The sequence below is a fragment of the Pseudophryne corroboree genome, chromosome 5 (genome assembly GCF_028390025.1).
Source record: "Pseudophryne corroboree isolate aPseCor3 chromosome 5, aPseCor3.hap2, whole genome shotgun sequence".
Taxonomy (NCBI): domain Eukaryota; kingdom Metazoa; phylum Chordata; class Amphibia; order Anura; family Myobatrachidae; genus Pseudophryne; species Pseudophryne corroboree.
The window spans coordinates 96059269-96084038 of record NC_086448.1 but is presented as its reverse complement, the minus strand read 5'-3'; the positions used below and the strand labels follow the sequence as shown (position 1 = coordinate 96084038).

Below are 24770 nucleotides of genomic sequence, written 5' to 3'. Positions count from 1 at the left end.
TGGTTTCCTCTTTCCACATAAACCAACCTATTGTGGTGCCTGTGGCTACTGATGCCTTCGCTGAGTCAAAATCTCTGGATGTGGTCAGAGCTTTGAAGATTTATGTCGCCAGAACGGCTCAAATTAGGAAGACAGAGGCTCTGTTTGTCCTGTATGCTCCCAACAAGGTTGGGTGTCCTGCTTCCAAGCAGACCATTGCACGCTGGATCTGTAACACGATTCAGCAGGCACATTCCACAGCTGGATTGCCATTACCGGAATCAGTGAAGGCACATTCCACTAGGAAGGTGGGCTCATCCTGGGCGGCTGCCCGGGGGGTCTCGGCAAAGTTGCCGAGCCGCTACTTGGTCGGGGTCAAACACTTTTGCACAGTTCTACAAGTTTGGCACATTGGCCGATGAAGACCTTAAGTTCGGTCAATCTGTGCTGCAGAGTCGTCCGCACTCTCCCGCCCGTTCTAGAGCTTTGGTATAACCCCATGGTTCTAATGGTGTCCCCAGCATCCTCTAGGACGTATGAGAAAATAGGATTTTAATACCTACCGGTAAATCCTTTTTTCTTAGTCTGTAGAGGATGCTGGGCGCCCGTCCCGGTACGTACTGTATCTGCAGTTAATAGTTATGGTTACACATATGTTGTGTTACGTTATTGTCAGCCTGTTGCTGACATTGTTCATGCCGTTGGCCTGTGTTCTGTTGAATGCCATGTTCTGCGGTATGGTTGAGGTGTGAGCTGGTATGAATCTCACCTTAATTTAACAATAAATCCTTTCCTCAAAATGTCCGTATCCCTGGGCACAGTTCCTATAACTGGAGTCTGGAGGAGGGCATAGAGGGAGGAGCCAGTTCACACCCTTTGAAAGTCTTAAAGTCCCCATGTCTCCTGCGGATCCCGTCTATACCACCATGGTTCTAATGGTGTCCCCAGCATCCTCTACGGACTAAGAGAAAAGGATTTACCGGTAGGTATTAAAATCCTATTTTATCATAGGTAAAGGTATCATATTATTATCATATCATAATTATAATTATAATTATTATAATTATTATAATTATTATTATTATTATTATTATTATTATATTTTATATTATATATTATTATATTATTATTATTATTATTATTATTATTATTATTATTATTATTATAATTATTATAATTATAATTATAATTATTATCATATCATAAAGGTATCATAGGTATAGGTATCATATTATTATATAGGTAGAAAAAAAGGAAATACAATGTGCTAAATTGGGTCTGTAAACAAGGCAAAGATCCATAATTTAGATTTAAACTCTGGGGGTCATACTGAGTTGATCGCACGTAGCAACTTTTTGCTGCCCGTCCGATCAACTCGACGCCGCCTATGGGGGAGGGCTTTTTTGCATAGCAAGGCTGAAAATGCTTGTACAGCCCTGCTATGCAAAAAAAGTTTTGTGTAGAACAAGACCAGGGTAACAGTTACTTACCCTGTGTGATTGATCCAGCGATGCAGGTCCCGGAATTGACGTCAGACATCCGCTCTCTAAACACCTGGACACACCTGCGTTGGACTCCCAGAAAACGGTGAGTTGATGCCCCGGAACGTCTTCCTGCTGTCAATCTTCTTGCGATCGCGCCAGTGATTGCTTTCTTTGTTCTTCTGGTCATTGGCCGGCGACGACTGTCGCTGGGCAACAACGCGTGTGCACATTGCGGCCGCCGCGTAGGCGCAGAACCGACCTGTTCGCACCGCTGCGAAAACCAGCAGCGTGCGAACGGGTCGGAAAGATTCCATCTGTCCATTTATTTTCTGGCACAGACAAATACCTCAGGTAACCTCTTGCATGTACATCCTCTGCCCGTTTCCTGCACCAAGTGTCAGCAGCCATTTGGTGGGTGGAGTCATATTCATTGCAACATGTGCCATGGTGATAGCAGGAATAGGCAGGAATATTTATTTGAGGACGTAATTTATAACTACATTGGGAACTAATCTCCACACATTTAAGTGAAGTTGAATTGAAATTCAGTGCTATCAACAAATATTCTCTGAAAAATAATATTAGGATTTTAATTACCTACCGGTAAATCCTTTTCTCGTCCATAGAGGATACTGGGAATCTATTTAGTACCATGGGTATAGATGGGTCCACTAGGAGCCTTGGGCACTTTAAGAATTTGATGCGCTGGCTCCTCCCTCTATGCCCCTCCTACCAGACTCAGTCTAGGAATCTGTGCCCGAGGAGACGGACATACTTTGAGAGAAGGATATAGAAAAAAAGGAAAGTGGTGAGATTACGAACCAGCACACACAAACAAGAGGAAAGCCATGCTAACCAAACTTGAAACCAGGAACAGCAACCGCTGAACCAAACAACATTACTGAACCGAGTAACAATGCAGGAAGAACGAAGTACCGGGCGGGCGCCCAGTATCCCCTATGGACTACAAGAAAAGGATTTACTGGTAGGTAATTAAAATCCTATTTTCTCTTACGTCCTAGGGGATACTGGGAATCCATTTAGTACCATGGGGAAGTACCAAAGCTCCCAAACCAGGTGGGAGAGTGCTGAGGTTCCTGCAGAACTGATTGACCAAACTGAAGGTCCTCAGAGGCCAAAGTATCGGACTTGTAAAACTTTGCAAACGTGTTCAAACCTGACCAAGTAGCTGCTCGGCAGAGCTGTAAAGCTGAGACACCCCGGGCAGCCGCCCAAGAAGAACCCACCGGATTAGTAGAGTGGGCCTGTACAGATTTGGGAACCAGCAATCCTGCTGTGGAATAAGCATGCTGGATAGTGAGCCGTATCCAGTGTGCAATTGATTGCTTTGAAGCAGGACACCCAATTTTATTGGGATCATAAAGAACAAACAGCGAGTCCGATTTCCTGTGACGAGCTGTCCTTTTTACGTACACCTTCAAAGCCCTCACAACAGCCAAAGACTTTGAAGTGGCAGAGGTGTCCATAACAACCAGAACCACAATAGGTTGATTGATCTGAAATGCTGACACCACCTTAGAAAGAAATTGCTGACGAATCCTGAGATCAGCTCTATCGTTATGGAAAATTAAGTAGGGTCTTCCACATCAGGTACTTTACATCCACCTCCTGCAACGGTCCAAACCAGTCCGATTAGAGGAAGTGCAGAACCAAAATGTGATTCCAAGGTGCCCTGAGAGGCACAAAGGGAGGTCGGATGTGCAAAACACCTTTCAAGAACGTCTGGACTTCAGGGAGAGAAGCCAATTGTTTCTGAAAATAAATAGACAAGGCCGAAATATGGACTTTACTGGAGCCTAGATGTAGGCCCACATCCACTCCCGACTGCAGAAAAAGCAGGAGACGTCCCAGATGAAACTCCACCGCAGAATATTGTCTGCTTTCATACCAAGAGACATACTTCTTCCATATACGGTGGTACTGTTTAGACATTACCCCCTTCCTGGCTTGGATCATAGTCGGGATGACCTTGTCAGGAATCCCTCTCCTGGCTAGAATCAGCCATTCAACTTCCATGGCGCTAAACATAGCTGCTGTAAGTCCTGATAGATGAACGGGCCCTGTTGCAGAAGATCCTCGCGAAGAGGTAGAGGCCACGGATCTTCGATTGGCATCTCGAGAAGATCCGCGTACCATGCCCTTCGCGGCCAGTCCGGAGCAATGAGGATTGTATCTTTTTATTCTATTTAGAATTCTTGGGATCAGAGGAAGTGGAGGAAACACGTACACCAGCTGGTAGACCCACAGAGTTGTCAGAGCGTCTACCGCCACTGCTTGTGGGTCTCTTGACCTGGAACAATACCGCTTGAGCTTCTTGTTGAGTTGAGAGCCCATCATGTTGATCTGTGGATATCCCCACCTACGTGTCAGCCACTGGAACACCTCTGGGTGAAGGCCCCACTCCCCCGGGTGCAGGTCATGCCTGCTGAGGAAGTCTGCTTCCCAGTTGTCTACTCCTGAAATGTAGACCGCTGACAACGCAACGGCGTGTTTTTTCGCCCAGAGGAAAATTCTTGACACCTCTGACATTGCTGCTCTGCTTTTCGTTCCGCCCTGTCGGTTTATGTACGTTACCGCCGTTACATTGTCCGACTGGACTTGAATGGCCTGACTCCAAAGAAGAGATGAGGTTGCAGAAGGGCATTGTAGATAGCCCTGAGTTCCAGTATGTTTATTGGAAGGACGACTTCCCGACCTGACCATCTTCCTCGAAACTGCACCCCCTCGATGACTGCTCCCCAACCGCTGAGGCTTGCATCTGTGGTTAGCAGAATCCAATTCTGAATCCCAAACCTGCGACCCTCGACGAGGTGAGAGGTCTGTAGCCACCACAGAAGGGAGATCCTGGCTCTTGGCTTTCCAATAAACCTGTTAGCAGTGGGACGCGCCGGCTTCCGATTGTTGCTAGGCAACGAGGCCGGCGCGTTACTTCCACCTTTGGTTCCCCTGCTGGTTGCACGGCAACCAGGGATGCCAGGCAGCCGCACTGCACAGCGGTCCCGGCGGTTGCTAAGCGGCCAGATGCTGTGTGCCATGCGCCCATAAGCAGCTGGCGCAATCAAGACCCGGGGGCTGGGCTGCCTGATTGGTCTGTCAGGCTTTTTAATGGAGTCAGACCACGGTAGCCCCGCCGGTGATAGCTTCTGGTGGAGCTGCTTCCTGCCCTGGAGTGTCTCTATTCAGTGATCCTGTTATCCTGAGATCCCGTTGTCCTGAGTCCTGAGTCCCGGTGTCCGGAACCTGTCTATTGGAATCTTTCCAGCCTTCCAGTTCTGTGTGCCAGCGCCTGCGGCCTTGGGATTCCTGTTTGCCTGTGTGCACTTGTATTGGTGCTGTGAGTAGCGGCTTTGCCGCACCTTGCGGCCCTGGCTGCGTTGTTCTCTTTCTTTGCTTTATCCTTTGCTGCGGAGGTGTCTGCCATCATTGTCCTCGCCAAAACATGACGGTGTCGTGTTTGGCATCCGAACAGCGTCTCTTTAGTTACAGTTTGTCTTGGCGGCTGCGCCGCACATACTTTTGTTGTAGTGTTCAGTAGTATCCCCTATCTCTATGTTCCTGTCTTAGTTAGAGGTTCCCCTTGTTCTCTCTCCGTCTCGGGTTACGCCTTATCTCCAATTAAGACCGGGGGGCATTGGAGTTGGGCAGACCTAATCCGCACTTCAAACGCGGCTGCCGTGGGCTCAAGAAAACATAGTCCCGCAGGCGTAATCCGACCACGTGGGGGACCCAACGGAGTGAGGGGTTTCGTGGGGGTTGCTGCTGAACTTAGTTTACTGCAGCATCACGTTCCTGTACTTGGAGCTTATTCACCCTGTCTCTAGAGTACCAAGTACAGTGAACGTAACAAGATCTAGCTGGAAGGGTCTCGCATGAAACCTTCCGTACTGAAGTGCCTCGTAAGAAGCCACTATTTTCCTCAAAAGGTGAATGCACAGATGCACCGAGATCCGGGTTGGCTTCAGGACAGCCCGAACCATCGACTGGATTACCATAGCCTTCTCCAAGGGAAGGAACACTCTCTGAGACTCTGTGTCCAGTATCATTACCATGAAAGGAAGCCTCTTCGTTGGTTTCAGGTGAGATTTTGTAAGTTCAGAATCCACCCATGATACAGGAGTAGTCCCGGTTGAGAGGCCAATGCTGTCCAACAACCGCTCCCTGGACGGTTCCTTTATCAGAAGATCATCCAGGTACGGAATTATGTTCACTCCCTGTTTGCGTAGTAGAAACATCATCTCTGCCATCACTTTGGTGAACACTCTCGGTGCCGTGGAGAGACCAAATGGCAGGGTCTGGAACTGGTAGTGACAGTCCTGCAGTGCAAACCGCAGATAAGCCTAATGAGGCGGCAGGAACGAAATGGGAAGGTACGCATCCTTGATATCCAAAGACACTAGGAATTCCCCCTCCTCCAGACCTGAGATCACCGCTCTCAGAAACTCCATCTTGAATTTGAACACTCATAAGTACGGGTTCAACGACTTGAGGTTCAAAATCGGTCTTACCAAACCGTCCGGTACCGGTACTAGTGATGTGCACCGGAAATTTTTCGGGTTTTGTGTTTTGCATTCGGACGCGTTTTGGCAAAACCTCCCTGAAAATTTTTTGTCGGATTCGGGTGCGTTTTGGATTCGTTTTTTTTTTTTACAAAAAACCCTCAAAAACAGCTTAAATCATAGAATTTGGGGGTCTTTTTGATCCCATAGTATTATTAACCTCAATAACCATAATTTACACTCATTTTCAGTCTATTCTGAACACCTCACACCTCACAATATTATTTTTAGTCCTAAAATTTGAACCGAGGTCGCTGGATGGCTAAGCTAAGCGACACAAGTGGCCGACACAAACACCTGGCCCATCTAGGAGTGGCACTGCAGTGTCAGGCAGGATGGCACTTCAAAAAAATTGTCCCCAAACAGCACATGATGCAAAGAAAAAAAGAGGCGCACCAAGGTCGCTGTGTGACCAAGCTAAGCGACACAAGTGGCCGACACAAACACCTGGCCCATCTAGGAGTGGCACTGCAGTGTCAGGCAGGATGGCACTTCAAAAAAATTGTCCCCAAACAGCACATGATGCAAAGAAAAAAAGAGGCGCACCAAGGTCGCTGTGTGACTAAGCTAAGCGACACAAGTGGCCAACACAAACACCTGGCCCATCTAGGAGTGGCACTGCAGTGTCAGGCAGGATGGCACTTCAAAAAAATAGTCCCCAAACAGCACACGATGCAATGAAAAAAAGAGGCGCACCAAGGTCGCTGTGTGACCAAGCTAAGCGACACAAGTGGCCGACACAAACACCTGGCCCATCTAGGAGTGGCACTGCAGTGTTAGGCAGGATGGCACTTCAAAAAAATTGTCCCCAAACAGCACATGATGCAAAGAAAAAAAGAGGCGCACCAAGGTCGCTGTGTGACTAAGCTAAGCGACACAAGTGGCCGACACAAACACCTGGCCCATCTAGGAGTGGCACTGCAGTGTCAGGCAGGATGGCACTTCAAAAAAATTGTCCCCAAACAGCACATGATGCAAAGAAAAATGAAAGAAAAAAGAGGTGCAAGATGGAATTGTCCTTGGGCCCTCTCACCCACCCTTATGTTGTATAAACAGGACATGCACACTTTAACGAACCCATCATTTCAGCGACAGGGTCTGCCACACGACTGTGACTGAAATGACTGGTTGGTTTGGGCCCCCACCAAAAAAAGAAGCAATCAATCTCTCCTTGCACAAACTGGCTCTACAGAGGCAAGATGTCCACCTCATCATCATCCTCCGATTCTTCACCCCTTTCACTGTGTACATCCCCCTCCTCACAGATTATTAATTCGTCCCCTCTGGAATCCACCATCTCAGGTCCCTGTGTACTTTCTGGAGGCAATTGCTGCTGGTGAATGTCTCCACGGAGGAATTGATTATAATTCATTTTGATGAACATCATCTTCTCCACATTTTCTGGAAGTAACCTCGTACGCCGATTGCTGACAAGGTGAGCGGCTGCACTAAACACTCTTTCGGAGTACACACTGGAGGGAGGGCAACTTAGGTAGAATAAAGCCAGTTTGTGCAAGGGCCTCCAAATTGCCTCTTTTTCCTGCCAGTATACGTACGTACTGTCTGACGTGCCTACTTGGATGCGGTCACTCATATAATCCTCCACCATTCTTTCAATGGTGAGAGAATCATATGCAGTGACAGTATACGACATGTCAGTAATCGTTGGCAGGTCCTTCAGTCCGGACCAGATGTCAGCACTCGCTCCAGACTGCCCTGCATCATCGCCAGCTGGTGGGCTCGGAATTCTTAGCCTTTTCCTCGCACCCCCAGTTGCGGGAGAATGTGAAGGAGGAGATGTTGACGGGTCACGTTCCGCTTGACTTGACAATTTTCTCACCAGCAGGTCTTTGAACCTCTGCAGACTTGGGTCTGCCGGAAAGAGAGATACAACGTAGGTTTTAAATCTAGGATCGAGCACGGTGGACAAAATGTAGTGCTCTGATTTCAACAGATTGACCACCCGTGAATCCTGGTTAAGCGAATTAAGGGCTCCATCCACAAGTCCCACATGCCTAGCGGAATCGCTCTGTCTTAGCTCCTCCTTCAATGTCTCCAGCTTCTTCTGCAAAAGCCTGATGAGGGGAATGACCTGACTCAGGCTGGCAGTGTCTGAACTGACTTCACGTGTGGCAAGTTCAAAGGGTTGCAGAACCTTGCACAACGTTGAAATCATTCTCCACTGCGCTTGAGTCAGGTGCATTCCCCCTCCTTTGCCTATATCGTGGGCAGATGTATAGGCTTGAATGGCCTTTTGCTGCTCCTCCATCCTCTGAAGCATATAGAGGGTTGAATTCCACCTCGTTACCACCTCTTGCTTCAGATGATGGCAGGGCAGGTTCAGGAATGTTTGGTGGTGCTCCAGTCTTCGGTACGCGGTGGCTGAATGCCGAAAGTGGCCCGCAATTCTTCGGGCCACAGACAGCATCTCTTGCACGCCCCTGTCGTTTTTTAAATAATTCTGCACCACCAAATTCAATGTATGTGCAAAACATGGGACGTGCTGGAATTTGCCCAGATGTAATGCACGCACAATATTGCTGGCGTTGTCTGATGTCACAAATCCCCAGGAGAGTCCAATTGGGGTAAGCCATTCTGCGATGATGTTCCTCAGTTTCCGTAAGAGGTTGTCAGCTGTGTGCCTCTTCTGGAAAGCGGTGATACAAAGCGTAGCCTGCCTAGGAACGAGTTGGCGTTTGCGAGATGCTGCTACTGGTGCCGCCGCTGCTGTTCTTGCTGCGGGAGGCAATACATATACCCAGTGGGCTGTCACAGTCATATAGTCCTGAGTCTGCCCTGCTCCACTTGTCCACATGTCCGTGGTTAAGTGGACATTGGGTACAACTGCATTTTTTAGGACACTGGTGACTCTTTTTCTGACGTCTGTGTACATTTTCGGTATCGCCTGCCTAGAGAAATGGAACCTAGATGATATTTGGTACCGGGGACACAGTACCTCAATCAAGTCTCCAGTTGCCTCTGAATTAACGGTGGATACCGGAACCACGTTTCTCACCGCCCAGGATGCCAAGGCCTGAGTTATCCGCTTTGCAGCAGGATGACTGCTGTGATATTTCATCTTCCTCGCAAAGGACTGTTGGACAGTCAATTTCTTACTGGAAGTAGTACAAGTGGTCTTCCGACTTCCCCTCTGGGATGTCGTTCGACTCCCAGCAGCAACAACAGCAGCGCCAGCAGCAGTAGGCGTTACACTCAAGGATGCATCGGAGGAATCCCAGGCAGGAGAGGTCTCGTCATACTTGCCAGTGACATGGCCTGCAGTACTATTGGCTTTCCTGTGTAAGGTGGAAATTGATACTGAGGGAGTTGGTGGTGTGGTTTGCAGGAGCTTGGTTACAAGAGGAAGGGATTTAGTGGTCAGTGGACTGCTTCCGCTGTCATCCAAAGTTTTTGAACTTGTCACTGACTTATGATGAATGCGCTGCAGGTGACGTATAAGGGAGGATGTTCCGAGGTGGTTAACGTCCTTACCCCTACTTATTACAGCTTGACAAAGGCAACACATGGCTTGACACCTGTTGTCCGCATTTGTGTTGAAATAATTCCACACCGAAGAGGTGATTTTTTTTGTATTTTGACCAGGCATGCCAATGGCCATATTCGTCCCACGGACAACAGGTGTCTCCCCGGGTGCCTGACTTAAACAAACCACCTCACCATCAGAATCCTCCTTGTCAATTTCCTCCCCAGCACCAGCAACACCCATATCCTCATCCTGGTGTACTTCAACAGTGACATCTTCAATTTGACTATCAGGAACTGGACTGCGGGTGCTCCTTCCAGCACTTGCAGGGGGCGTGCAAATGGTGGAAGGCGCCACCTCTTCCCGTCCAGTGTTGGGAAGGTCAGGCATCGCAACCGACACAATTGGACTCTCCTTGGGGATTTGTGATTTAGAAGAACGCACAGTTCTTTGCTGTGCTTTTGCCAGCTTAAGTCTTTTCATTTTTCTAGCGAGAGGGTGAGTGCTTCCATCCTCATGTGAAGCTGAACCACTAGCCATGAACATAGGCCAGGGCCTCAGCCGTTCCTTGCCACTCCGTGTCGTAAATGGCATATTGGCAAGTTTACGCTTCTCATCAGACGCTTTCAATTTTGATTTTTGGGTCATTTTACTGAACTTTTGTTTTTTGGATTTTACATGCTCTCTACTATGACATTGGGCATCGGCCTTGGCAGACGACGTTGATAGCATTTCATCGTCTCGGCCATGACTAGTGGCAGCAGCTTCAGCACGAGGTGGAAGTGGATCTTGATCTTTCCCTATTTTAACCTCCACATTTTTGTTCTCCATTTTTTAATGTGTGGAATTATATGCCAGTATCAATAGCAATGGCCTACTACTATATATACTGCGCACAACTGAAATGCACCACAGGTATGGATGGATAGTATACTTGACGACACAGAGGTAGGTACAGCAGTGGCCTACTGTACCGTACTGCTATATATTATATACTGGTGGTCAGCAAACTGTGCAAAAATGAAATGCACCACTGGTATGGATGGATAGTATACTTGACGACACAGAGGTAGGTACAGCAGTGGCCTACTGTACCGTAATGCTATATATTATATACTGGTGGTCAGCAAACTGTGCAAAACTGAAATGCACCACAGGTATGGATGGATAGTATACTTGACGACACAGAGGTAGGTACAGCAGTGGCCTACTGTACCGTACTGCTATATATATTATATACTGGTGGTCAGCAAACTGTGCAAAACTGAAATGCACCACAGGTATGGATGGATAGTATACTTGACGACACAGAGGTAGGTACAGCAGTGGCCTACTGTACCGTAATGCTATATATTATATACTGGTGGTCAGCAAACTGTGCAAAACTGAAATGCACCACAGGTATGGATGGATAGTATACTTGACGACACAGAGGTAGGTACAGCAGTGGCCTTCTGTACCGTACTCCTATATATTATATACTGGTGGTCAGCAAAATTATGCACTGTACTCCTACTATATACTGTCTACAATGCAGCACAGATATGGAGTGTTTTTCATGCAGACAACGTATACTGGTGGTCACTGGTCAGCAAAACTCTGCACTGTACTCCTCCTATATAATATTATACTGGTGGTCCCCAGTCCCCACAATAAAGCAGCACACTGAGCACAGATATGGAGTGTTTTTCAGGCAGACAACGTATACTGGTGGTCACTGTCAGCAAAACTCTGCACTGTACTCCTGGTATATAATACAGCTGCTCCCTAGTCCCCACAATTAAGCAGTGTGAGCACAGATATATGCAGCACACTGAGCACAGATAAGGAGCGTTTTTTTCAGGCAGAGAACGGATAAAACTGGTGGTCACTGATCAGCAAAACTCTGCACTGTACTCCTCCTATATAATACTGCTGCTCCCCAGTCCCCACAATTAAGCAGTGTGAGCACAGATATATGCAGCACACTGAGCACAGATATGGAGTGTTTTTCAGGCAGAGAACGGATAAAACTGGTGGTCACTGATCAGCAAAACTCTGCACTGTACTCCTCCTATATAATACAGCTGCTCCCCAGTCCTCCCCACAATTAAGCAATAAAGCACAATCAAGTTCAACAATAAACGGAGAGGACGCCAGCCACGTGCTCTCCCTAACATTTCCAATGCACGAGTGAAAATGGCGGCGACGCGCGGCTGCTTATATAAAATCCGAATCTCGCGAGAATCCGACAGCGGGATGATGACGTTCGGGCGCGCTCGGGTTAACCGAGCCAAACGGGAGAATCCGAGTATGCCTCGGACCCGTGTAACATGGGTGAAGTTCGGGGGGGTTCGGTTTCCGAGGAACCGAACCCGCTCATCTCTAACCGGTACTACAAAAAGATGGAATAATGCCCCTTGTTTTGCAGATGAGGTGGAACTGGAACAATGACCTGAGTCTGTACCAGTTTTTGAATGGCGTCCTGTAAAGTTATACTGTACTTGTCTCTTGCGAAACTGGTAAGCCTGATTTGAAGAATCTGTGAGGTGGGAGCTCCTGGAACTCTAGTCTGTAGCCCTGGGAAATAATTTCTATGACCCAGGGATCCTGGCACGAACTTGTCCAGATGTGACTGAAGAATTTTAGTCGGGCTCCCACCTGCCAGTCTTCCAGGCATCGCGGTCCACCGTCATGCTGAAGGTTTTGTGGAAGCAGAGCTTGAGCTCTGTTCCTGAGAACCTGCAGTTTCTGGTTTGCGTGGTTTACCTCTAGCACCTCTGGCAGTGGTAGAAGAACCTCTGGCCTTGCTCCTAAACTTGGCAGCCCGTAAGGACTGTAAATTGGGACCTGAGTAAGCCTTCCTGGCTGGGGGAGCTGCAGAAGGAAGATATGTGAACTTACCCGCAGTAGCTTTGGAGATCCATTTGTCTAGTTCATCTCCAAATACGGCCTCTCCTGTGAAGGATAGGCCTTCCACGCCTTTCCTAGAGTCAGCGTCAGCAGTCCACTGGCGTAGCCATAAGCCCCTGCGTGCTGACACTGCCATATCAGTGGTGAGTGCATTAAGCAAGCCTATATCTTTTATGGCTTGCACCATAAAGTTTGCAGAGTCCTGTATATGTTGTAGCAGTAAAATAATCTCCCCTTGAGGCAAGGTATCTAACCCTTCAATCAGGTTACCAACCATTTGGCAATGGCATTAGTAATTCACCCACATGCTATAGTGGGTCTCTGGGCCACCCCAGCAATACAAGGATTTGAGTGTGGTCTCAATTTTACGGGAGGCTGCACCCGGGACAGGCAATACAATTTTTCGTGACATCCTGGATACTGGTGCATCCACTATCGGAGGATTTTCCCATTTTTTCCTATACTCAGGAGGAAAAGGAAAAGATGATAGCAACCTTTTAGGGATTTGAAATTTCCTATCAGGATTAACCCATGGTTCTTGAAACAGGGTATTTAGTTCCTTTGACAAAGGAAAAGTGGCTGTGGATTTCTTTTTTATACAGGTTGAGTATCCCTTATCCAAAATGCTTGGGACCAGAGGTATTTTGGATATCGGATTTTTCCGTATTTTGGAATAATTGCATACCATAATGAGATATCATGGTGATGGGACCTAAATCTAAGCACAGAATGCATTTATGTTTCATATACACCTTATACACACAGCCTGAAGGTGATTTTAGCCAATATTTTGTATAACTTTGTGCATTAAACAAAGTGTGTGTACATTCACACAATTCATTTATGTTTCATATACACCTTATACACACAGCCTGAAGGTCATTTAATACAATATTTTTAATAACTTTGTGTATTAAACAGTTTGTGTACATTGAGCCATCAAAAAACAAAGATTTCACTATCTCACTCTCACTCAAAAAAGTCCGTATTTCGGAATATTCCGTATTTCGGAATATTTGGATATGGGATACTCAACCTGTATTAAAATAATATTCCTCACTCTCCTCTGTCACCTTATCAGGTATATGAAGAGCTTTTCTGATAGCCTCTATTCCCTGTGACAGAGTAGCCTACCCCACCTCTGACTCCACCTTCCCCTCCTCCACGTCTGACCCTTCATCATCAGAGTCAGACTGCATGATATGGGCCAAAGTACGTTTTTGCGGACAAGTGGCAGGGGACTGAGACGTTGGTTTGGGTACTGAGTCTCTTTTCATAAACTCAGTCATAGATTGTCTTAAGTATTGTTTCCGCACAATACGGCGTAAAGGCTTTTTCACGGTAAGGACAATACGTGTTTGGAATTCCCTGCCCGAGGGAGTTGTAATGGCGGAATCTGTCAACACCTTTAAGAATGGGTTAGATAAATTCCTATTGGATAAGGATATCCAGGGGTATGGTGCATAGTCATGCATTATAGTTACTATAAATAGGGATAAAATGCAATGGCTGACAGCAGCATCAGTCAGAAATTTTAGTCAAATCATCATGCATAGGAGACCACAAATAGGTTGAACTCGATGGACAATTGTCTTTTTTCAACCTCAGATACTATGTTACTATGTTACTATGTATTGTGTCTCTTTCTCATTGCGGGACAATTTAGTAGAAATATTGGAAATCGTTCCCCTAATGGAGTCCAGCCATGCTGGCTCTGCCCCGCTAGCCTGAGAAAGTACACTACACTGAGTACATACTAGTGAACCCCCTGGAGAAGAGGAACACTGTGCCTTACATGAAACACACTCTTTGCCTGACATACTGTAACAGTGATAGCACACACACACACAGGAAAAGGTTAAATGCACAAATAACCCACAAAGAGCCCTTCCAGGGAGACACAGATAGAGTATAGAGCCCGTACTGCTAATGCCAAGCTTAGCCAGGTCGCAGACTAAGTACCTAGATTAGGGGCTCAGTACACTAATAACCGCTCCCCCCCTGCTTTGACCCCCTGGTACCTCTAATGTAATCTGGAGTGTCTCCGGAAGAGCAGTGCGTCCCTGTCAGTCAGCGTCTGTGTCAGCGGCAGAGGAAAAATGGCTCTGGTGAGCTGCTGGATCCGCTCATAGTGAAGCCCCGACCCTTCAATGGCGCATGGTCTTCCCGCTCTATTTTGCACTTGCTGAGGTAATTTCTGCTTAAAATGGAGTCAGCCCCCTTTTTAGTCTGTAATGCCAGTCTGGGTACTGTGTACACATATAGTGTACTGAGACTCAGTTCGCCCCCTCAGAAGCCATGCGTCTGCACTGTGTACTGAGTCTGGAGCCCCAGGAGCCCCATGTAGAAGCCATGTGTCTCCGTACACTCATGCAGCCATAATGGCTGGCGACTCGCTAACCGGACGCCGGCTTAGTACTCACCACTTTTCTTTCCTCTGGCTCTGTTAGGGGTGGCGGCGTGCTGCGGGAATGTACGCTCGCCGTGGTGGGGCTTGTGAATAGTTACCTCAGGAGCTAGTGTCCTGTCAGCGGGGAAGGGGCCATTAACACCCCCCCCCCTCCCCCCTAAGGACATCTGGTGCCATCCAGTCCTGCCTGAAAATAACAATCAGAAAACTCTTCAGGAGCTTCCAGAGACATGACCGGCTCCTGCGGGCACATTTTCTAAACTGAGTCTGGTAGGAAGGGCATAGAGGGAGGAGCCAGCGCACACTATCAAATTCTTAAAGTGCCCAAGGCTCCTAGTGGACCCATCTATACCCATGGTACTAAATGGATTCCCAGTATCCCCTAGGACGTAAGAGAAAAAGATTATTCATACAGTGTATCACCTATACCCATAATTGCCTATCATCCAGCATTCTGTGGGTGACTCCCGTTTCAGTGTGTAATCTCCTGCTGCCCCAGATTTGAATTAAAATCCCAGATTCTTTGGATTTTTTACCGCAGCTCAACTCAGCTTTGTGGGGTGCCACCAAGGAGTTTTTGGCAAGGGCAGTGATTTGCTGCAGTCACTATGACTGTGGTTAATGCTCAGCAGCTCCTGCTCATGACTGTCATTAGCCCCTTTTTGGCCCCCTGGCAAGAGAGAACACAGCTTGCCTGACAGCTGTGTCTTCTTGTCTCAGCATCTGCTGTTAGTATGCACTATAGTAGATAGTATTTTTTTTATTAGTAATCTTTAAACACACAAAAGTACAATACAACAAAAAGTTTTAAAATCATTTTTTTTTTACCAAGAGATGATCATTAAAGTAAATAAGTAATTTCTTATCATATGTGGTAAATATAAAGTCAAAAGTAGTTGAATAAAACAGATTAATCCTCACGCATCTTTGCTGAAAAATGCAGAATGGCATGGCGTTGCCGTGACTGCCACCATCCCTTTGTTTTGCTACTACTCACGTACACATGCACCCACGAATGCCACCGTGCAAAGTAAGCGTCGGGTAGCAGTAGTAAATAATCCTGCTACCCGTGCCCATAGAATGCCGCTGACTCCCCCTCCCTGTGTATGACAGCAGGATCATACTATACCCGCTGCCTGCGATCGCATAGCGACTTTGTGCACGCTGTGCTGGAATTCTTTGCCTGCGTTGCGAAGATGTATGAGGACACATCTGTATATACCAAAAAACAAAGCAACATATTCAGTACACCCGGGAAGAAATATATGCTTAGGGACAAATTCACACAGGGTCAAATTGCATTTGAAATTTATTGCATAGACATCACATGTATCAAGTATATTGTGGTGAGTGAGAACAAAATAAATATCACAGCGAATAGTTGCAAACAAATTGCAGGTGGCAATGGGGTCGATTCGATTCACCCACAGTTGAATAGCGCCAGGAGTTTGCGCCAGGAGTTTGCTCCCGTCGCTATTCAATTCAGCTCAAGTCAAGTCGGCGAAGGCCCGTTCTCCCGTACTTAACAGGTTGAATTGTCGGGAGAACAGGCATTCTCCGACTTAACTCCCCACAGCGAAGCTACTCATTTGATATCTTGGCTGTGTGCTTAGGGTCGTTGTCCTGCTGAAAGATGAACCACCCCAGTCTGAGGTCATGAGAGCTGTGAAACAGGTTTTCATCCGGGATGTATCTGTACGTTGCTTCTATTCATCTTTCCCTCTATCCTGACTAGTCTCCTAGTCCCTGCAGCTGAAAAACATCCCCACAGCATGATGCAGCCACCACCATGTTTTATTGTAGGGATGGTATTGGCCTGGTGATGAGCTATGCCTGGTTTCCTCCACACATGACTCCTGGCATTTAAAGAGTTTAATCTTTGACTCATCAGACCAGATAATTTTGTTTCTCATGGTCTGAGAGTCCTTCAGGTGCATTCTGGCAAACTCCAGGCGGGCTGCCATGTGCTTTTTACTAAGGAGTGGCTTCCATCTGGCCAATCTACCATACAGGCCTGATTGGTGGATTGCTGCAGAGTTGGTTGTCCTTCTTGAAGGTTCTCCTCTCTCCACAGAGGAATGCTGTAGCTCTGACAGAGTGACTATTGGGTTCTGACTAGGGCCCTTCTCCCCCGATCGCTCAGTTTAGATGGCCAGCCAGCTCTAGGAAGAGTACTGGTGGTTCCGAACTTCTTCCATTTACGGATGATGGAGGCCACTGTGCTCATTGGGACCTTCAAAGCAACAGATTTTTCTGTACCTTTCCTCAGATTTGTGCCTCGAGACAATCCTATCTCGGAGGTCTACAGACAATTCCTTTAACTTCATGCTTGGTTTGTGCTTAGACATGCACTGTCAAGTGTGGGACCTTATACAGACAGGTGTGTGTCTTCCCAAATCATGTCCAATCAACTGAACTTACCACAAGTGGACTCCAATTAAGCTGTAGGAACATCTCAATGATGATCAGAGGAAACAGGATGCACCAGAGCTCAATTTTGAGCTTCATGGCAAAGGCTGTGAATACTTATGTACATGTGATTTCTTAGTTTTTTATTTTTAATAAATTTGCAAACATCTAAAAAAAACTTTTTTCATGTTGTCATTATGGGGTATTTGTGTAGAATTTTGCGGGGAAAAATGTATTTATTCCATTTTGGAATAAGGCTGTAACATAACAAAGTGTCGAAAAAGTGAAGCGCTGTGAATACTTTCCTGATAGACCCCAGCAATACAATTACCTGCGGTACTGACTGTGGGTAACTAGATACCCCCTTGAGCTACTTTCAACTGTCACACTACCAACTGTAAACAAACCTGCAGCTTCATCTCTCAGAGACACTACACACAATAGCGGCACATGAGAGAATACACATTTCTGACAGGAAAATTTCATCTCTTTTATCACCTTACACTTATCCAGTTACTTGTTTATTCATTAAAATTAATTAAAATTAAACAGCCTATTCTGAGCTATTTTTACCTCCAATTCTGTTACTGTTTACCCTATACTGTCACACCAGGGCCACTTTATAAGATAGATAAACCACTCTTAGGTGTGCGGTTGTGCTGATATACACATGCCTTTGCCTCGTGCATAAATCAGAGCGTGGCCACAGACCTGATAATGTGTGTAATATAAAGAGTCGTATATCACACACACACACACACACACACACACACACACACACACACACACACACACACACACACACACACCTATTATCTCCGTGAAACTAGTTTTCAAAAGTAGGCAAAGTGTGTCTATCCCATAGAACAGATAATAAACAATATATTATTTATGTAGCTGAAATGGAAAGTACACAAACTAGTATTGTAATAATCCAGGGTCATCATACCACGATATATATGCTATAAACTGCTTGAAATGATCATGAGCACAGTGACATCAAAAACACACACAAATCATACTGCAAGAATACCAAAAGTGTGTCAGATTGTAAATTATTCCTTTTTAAAAAAAAATCATATCCATTAGTACATTAGACAGAACATTTCCCAGCATGTTTCTAGCTCACTGTAACCGCCTGCACCTGCCTTAAATTGTTGCGGTCTTTTTTTCATTATTGTGTCGTGTGATCCTATTGTGCCAAGCAGTTGTGTTATTTAGTAAATATGAATAAATGGTAGCTCTAGCCGCAGCGTCTAAGCCAATAATACGCACTTTTGATGTCATTGTTTGTGTTCTTAAGAAAATTGCATATTATAAGGAAAATACACAAAAAAGTGTGTGTGTGTGTGTGTGTGTGTGTGTGTGTGTGTGTGTGTGTGTGTGTGTGTGTATATATATATATATATATATATATAGCTAGATACAGTATATATTAGTGATGAGCAGGTTCGGTTCCTTGAGATCCGAACCCCCCTGAACTTCACCTATTTTACATGGTTCCGAGGCAGCCTCAGATCTTCCCGCCTTGCTCGGTTAACCCGAGCGCGCCCGAACGTCATTATCCCACTGTCGGATTCTCGCGAGATTCGTATTCTATATAAGGAGCCGCGCGTCGCCGCCATTTTCACTCGTGCATTGGAGATGATAGCGAGAGGACGTGCAGCGTTCTCTCAGTTTCTGTGTTCAGTGTGCTGCAAATATCTGTGCTCAGTGTGCTGCAAATATCTGTGCTCAGTGTGCTTGCAAATATCTGTGCTGAGTGTGCTGAAAATATCTACGTTCTCTGCCTGAAAAATGCTCCATATCTGTGCTGCATTGTAGTATATAGTAGGAGGACAGTGCAGAATGTTGCTGTGACCACCAGTATATATATAGCAGTACGGTACAGTAGTCCACTGGTCTACATACCTCTGTGTCGTCAAGTATACTATGCATCCATACCTGTGCTGCATTTTAGTTGTGCGCAGTATATAGTAGGAGGGGACAGTGCAGAATGTTGCTGTGACCACCAGTATATATATAGCAGTACGGTACAGTAGTCCACTGCTCTACCTACCTCTGTGACGTCAAGTATACTATGCATCCATACCTGTGTTGCATTTTAGTTGTGCGCAGTATATAGTAGGAGGGGACAGTGCAGAATGTTGCTGTGACCACCAGTATATATATATATAGCAGTACGGTACAGTAGTCCACTGCTCTACCTACCTCTGTGTCGTCAAGTATACTATGCATCCATACCTGTGCTGCATTTTAGTTGTGCGCAGTATATAGTAGGAGGGGACAGTGCAGAATGCTGCTGTGACCACCAGTATATATATATATATATATATATATATATATAGCAGTACGGTACAGTAGTCCACTGCTCTACCTACCTCTGTGTCGTCAAGTATACTATGCATCCATACCTGTGCTGCATTTTAGTTGTGCGCAGTATATAGTAGGAGGGGACAGTGCAGAATGTTGCTGTGACCACCAGTATATATATAGCAGTACGGTACAGTAGTCCACTGCTCTACCTACCTCTGTGTCGTCAAGTATACTATGCATCCATACCTGTGCTGCATTTTAGTTGTGCGCAGTATATAGTAGGAGGGGACAGTGCAGAATGTTGCTGTGACCACCAGTATATATATAGAGCAGTACGGTACAGTAGTCCACTGCTCTACCTACCTCTGTGTCGTCAAGTATACTATGCATCCATACCTGTGCTGCATTTTAGTTGTGCGCAGTATATAGTAGGAGGGGACAGTGCAGAATGTTGCTGTGACCACCAGTATATATATATAGCAGTACGGTACAGTAGTCCACTGCTCTACCTACCTCTGTGTCGTCAAGTATACTATGCATCCATACCTGTGCTGCATTTTAGTTGTGCGCAGTATGTAGTAGGAGGGGACACTGCAGAATGTTGCTGTGACCACCAGTATATATATATAGCAGTACGGTACAGTAGTCCACTGCTCTACCTACCTCTGTGTCATCAAGTATACTACAAAAGTTCAGTAAAATGACCCAAAAATCACAATTAAAAGCGTCTGATGAGAAGCGTAAACTTGCCAATATGCTATTTACGACACGGAGTGGCAAGGAACGGCTGAGGCCCTGGCCTATGTTCATGGCTAGTGGTTCAGACTCACATGAGGATGGAAGCACTCATCCTCTCGCTAGAATACTGCAGTGCCACTCCTAGATGGGCCAGGTGTTTGTGTCGGCCACTTGGGTCGCTTAGCTTAGTCACACAGCTACCTCATTGCACCTCTTTATTTCTTTGCATCATGTGCTGTTTGGGGACTATTTTTTAAATCTGCCATCCTGTCTGACACTGCAGTGCCACTCCTAGATGGGCCAGGTGTTTGTGTCGGCCACTTGGGTCGCTTAGCTTAGTCACACGGCTACCTCATTGCATCTCTTTATTTCTTTGCATCATGTGCTGTTTGGGGACTATTTTTTAAATCTGCCATCCTGTCTGACACTGCAGTGCCACTCCTAGATGGGCCAGGTGTTTGTGTCGGCCACTTGGGTCGCTTAGCTTAGTCACACAGCTACTTCATTGCACCTCTTTTTTTCTTTGCATCATGTGCTGTTTGGGGACTATTTTTTAAATCTGCCATCCTGTCTGACACTGCAGTGCCACTCCTAGATGGGCCAGGTGTTTGTGTCGGCCACTTGGGTCGCTTAGCTTAGTCACACAGCTACCTCATTGCACCTCTTTTTTTCTTTGCATCATGTGCTGTTTGGGGACTATTTTTTAAATCTGCCATCCTGTCTGACACTGCAGTGCCACTCCTAGATGGGCCAGGTGTTTGTGTCGGCCACTTGGGTAGCTTAGCTTAGCCATCCAGCGACCTTGGTGCAAATTTTAGGACTAAAAATAATATTGTGAGGTGTGAGGTGTTCAGAATAGACTGGAAATGAGTGGAAATTATGGTTATTGAGGTTAATAATACTATGGGATCAAAATGACCCCAAATTCTATGATTTAAGCTGTTTTTGAGGGTTTTTTGTAAAAAAACACCCGAATCCAAAACACACCCGAATCCAACAAAAAAAATTTCAGGGAGGTTTTGACAAAACGCGTCCGAATCCAAAACACGGCCGCGGAACCGAATCCAAAACCAAAACACAAAACCCGAAAAATTTCCGGTGCACATCACTAGTATATATATATATATATATATATATATATATATATATATATATATATATACATATATATATATATATACAGGTAAATAGAGGCACAGCACTCCAAGGCGACTTAAAACATGACACAGACGGCAGAGCTTCAGCCTGAGGACAATGTGAATTACATTGAAACGTTGCTGAATCTCTGCCGTCTGTGTCATGTTTTAAGTCGCCTTGGAGTGCTGTGCCTCTATTTACCTGTATATATGTGTCTTACATCCATTGCACGGGCACCCGGCGCACTATTGGAGTTTGCTGATGGGAGAGCCGGTACTCTCTACTTATATATATATATAGAAATAGATATATATGGATAGCTAGATAGATAGATAGATAGATAGATAGATAGATAGATAGATAGATAGATAGATAGATAGATAGATAGGCTCACCACACTGTCCCCTGGGACACCAATGAATTAAACAGGTTCCGTGGCTGGCTAACTTCAAGCTTGCATGACACCTGGTTTTAATCAGCCACAGAACCTGTGTATTCCATCAGCGATCAGCGCCCTGGTTTAAAGGGTACATTTTATATATAGAGAGAGATTTATATATAGATAGATAGATAGATAGATAGATAGATAGATAGATAGATAGATAGATAGATAGATAGATAGAAATCTCTCTCTCTCTCTCTCTAATTTGTAAGACTCTGTGATAGTGTAGGATCTGCAAGAAGGTGGGGTACCTTGGCGAGGGGTTTGCAGGCTTCCGTGCATTAGCCAATTCACTAACTAAACCCACATCATTTATTTATTGATGTTGTGAGGATAAGGGAGCTTGCTATGGTGAGTGCTGAAATTTCTGTTTGTGTATATATATATATATATATATATATATATATATATATATTATGCAGCACTCCATATTAGCAATATCAAAAGGTACAACTTGAACTGCCCTGTGTGTGTGTGTGTGTGTGTGTGTGTGTGTGTGTGTGTGTGTGTGTAGATAATAGTTGTGTGCACATTTTTACAGCCTATTTGTAATAGTTGTGAGGTGAAGTGAGTTGTGCTGTTCACATATCACACAATAATCCATATCTAAAATACAGATAGAAGCTAATAGTAAGGAGAAAAGTCACCTCTTGCCATTGGGGTCTGTGATGGTCGCTGTAACATCCTCCTGGCCATCAGCCATGCCAGTCACTGCAGCGTTCTGCTCACTCGCCATGTTCTATCTGTCGGGAAAGATGAATGAAAAGAAGAGAGTTTGGGGTGATGGTGACTGTGAGTGTCTCAGGGAGAGGAGCAGTGAGGAGACAGCAAGCTGTGGAGCTCTTTAGCCGGCAGGGAGTGCTGGGACTGGTAGTCACCCCGTGGCTGGAGAGTCACAGGTGGGAGATAGAAGAGGACACTGTTGCACACAGTGCTTACATGCGCCGGAGAAGCGCAAAGATCCATAAATCGGGTGTAACTTACGCGCAGCGCTTCTTATCCTCGGTGTCACCGTACGCCGCAGAGCAGCTGTGCCGCCGGAGTGATGGGTGAGATGTTACTGTGTGGAGGAGACAGAGCACAGGGGGCAGAGACTGGGGATGGACCAGAGAACCCTGCGCCCGCTCCTCCTCCAATACTATTATAGGCACTGCTGGCAGCCTGGAAGTGGGTGGGCGGTGTTACATATAATGTGACTGTGGTCTGATTCTTACCCATCTGCATCGTTATGCTCTTCCTCTGCATTATAATATTCCTCTGTTGTCTCTATGTATGACATCATTATGCTCTTCCTTTGCTGTCTCTATGTATGACATCATTGTGCTCTTTCTCTGGTGACTGTGGATGACATCATGCATTTATATATTCAGGTCCCATGGAGGTTAATGGAAGATGTGTCTCCTGCTGAGTCATTACAGTCTGTGCATTTGATGAATGATTGTGGCTGCAGTTACTGAAATTGTCCTAACAGGTGTCATGTATAACATTTGTGCATTTGGATCTGTAGTGTCAATGTGGATTTTTGTCTATTAAAGCAAACAATTGTCTTTATTTACAAAGGCAGGTACTGGTCTGTCCTGATTGCCCCCATGATAGATAAACCACTTGGCTTAAGGTGCGTACACACTGGTCAATATATCGGCCGTTGTATGTTCCCAGGTAAATGCCCGCCCAGTTCCTGACGCCAGTTCCAACAGATAGGGCAGTGTATATACTCAACACACTTCCCGGTCCGTCCATAGATACAGCTACAGATCAATTGATCTGCAGATATATCTACTTGTGTGTCCAGGGGCGGATCCAGGAAAAAATGACAGGGGGGGCACCTTGTGCATGCTGAAGGCGTGCGGTCCCATGAAGGTGCGTGCGGCCTCACAACAAGGGCATGACCTAGCAACAAGGGTCATAGCCTCAAAGGGAACATCGTATTCGTAAGACGGGAAGAGGGTGACACTTTGGAGAGGCAGCGGGTGACAGGAGAGAGAGGGTGATGGGTTTATAGTGACGCAGGGGAGAGGCAGTGGATGAAGGAAACATAGTGGGAGACGGGAGACGGAGAGGCAGTGGGTGACAGAATGAGGGTGACAGTGAGAGGCAGAGTGGGTAACACCGGGGAAAGGGTGACGAGAAAAAGTGGGTGATGCCAGGGGGAGGTGGCAGTGGGTAACAAGGAGAGGGGGACAGGGAGAGGCAGTGGGTACCTAAGGTCTCTGTAGGAGTAGGAGGGAGTAGTGAGACATTTGTAGTGAGGTTTACAGAGGCATGAAGGGAAAGATTCACTGGGGAAATAAACATTATACACACGGTATGAGCCGAAATTCACATTATAGCACATAGTATGAGACAAAATTCACATTATAGCACACGGTATGAGCCGAAATTCACATTATACCATATGGTATGAGCCGAAATTCACATTATACCACACAGTATGAGCCTAAATTCACATTATACCACACGGTATGAGCTGAAATTCACATTATAGCACACAATATGAGCCAAGATTCACATTATACCACACGGTTTGAGCCGAAATTCACATTATAGCACACAGTATGAGACGAAATTCACATTATAGCACACAGTATGAGACAAAATTCACATTATAGCACACGGTATGAGCTGATATTCACATTATAGCACACGGTATGAGCCGAAATTCACATTATACCACACAGTATGAGCCTAAATTCACATTATACCACACGGTATGAGCTGAAATTCACATTATAGCACACAATATGAGCCAAGATTCACATTATACCACACGGTTTGAGCCGAAATTCACATTATAGCACACAGTATGAGACGAAATTCACATTATAGCACACAGTATGAGACGAAATTCACATTATAGCACACGGTATGAGCTGATATTCACATTATAGCACACGGTATGAGC

The 24770-nt window shown here is 45.8% G+C and overlaps 1 protein-coding gene across 2 annotated transcripts in view; it reads right to left on the bottom strand.

Annotated features, from left to right (window-relative positions):
- The window catches only part of LOC134927267 (ATP-dependent translocase ABCB1-like), a 503919-nt gene extending 480950 nt beyond the window's left edge, over positions 1-22969 (bottom strand). Inside the window, exons 1-2 of one of the 2 annotated variants that reach the window (XM_063921477.1) lie at positions 22853-22969; positions 22516-22611 (exon numbers count right to left, since the gene is read on the bottom strand). In XM_063921477.1, coding sequence (XP_063777547.1) covers positions 22516-22604 — 89 coding nt within the window. In that variant the 5' untranslated portion in view covers positions 22605-22611; positions 22853-22969. Of the gene's footprint in view, positions 1-22515; positions 22612-22852 lie in introns of those variants that run through there. The other variant, XM_063921479.1, reaches the window with a different exon arrangement.
- Positions 22970-24770: the final 1801 nt, after the last annotated feature.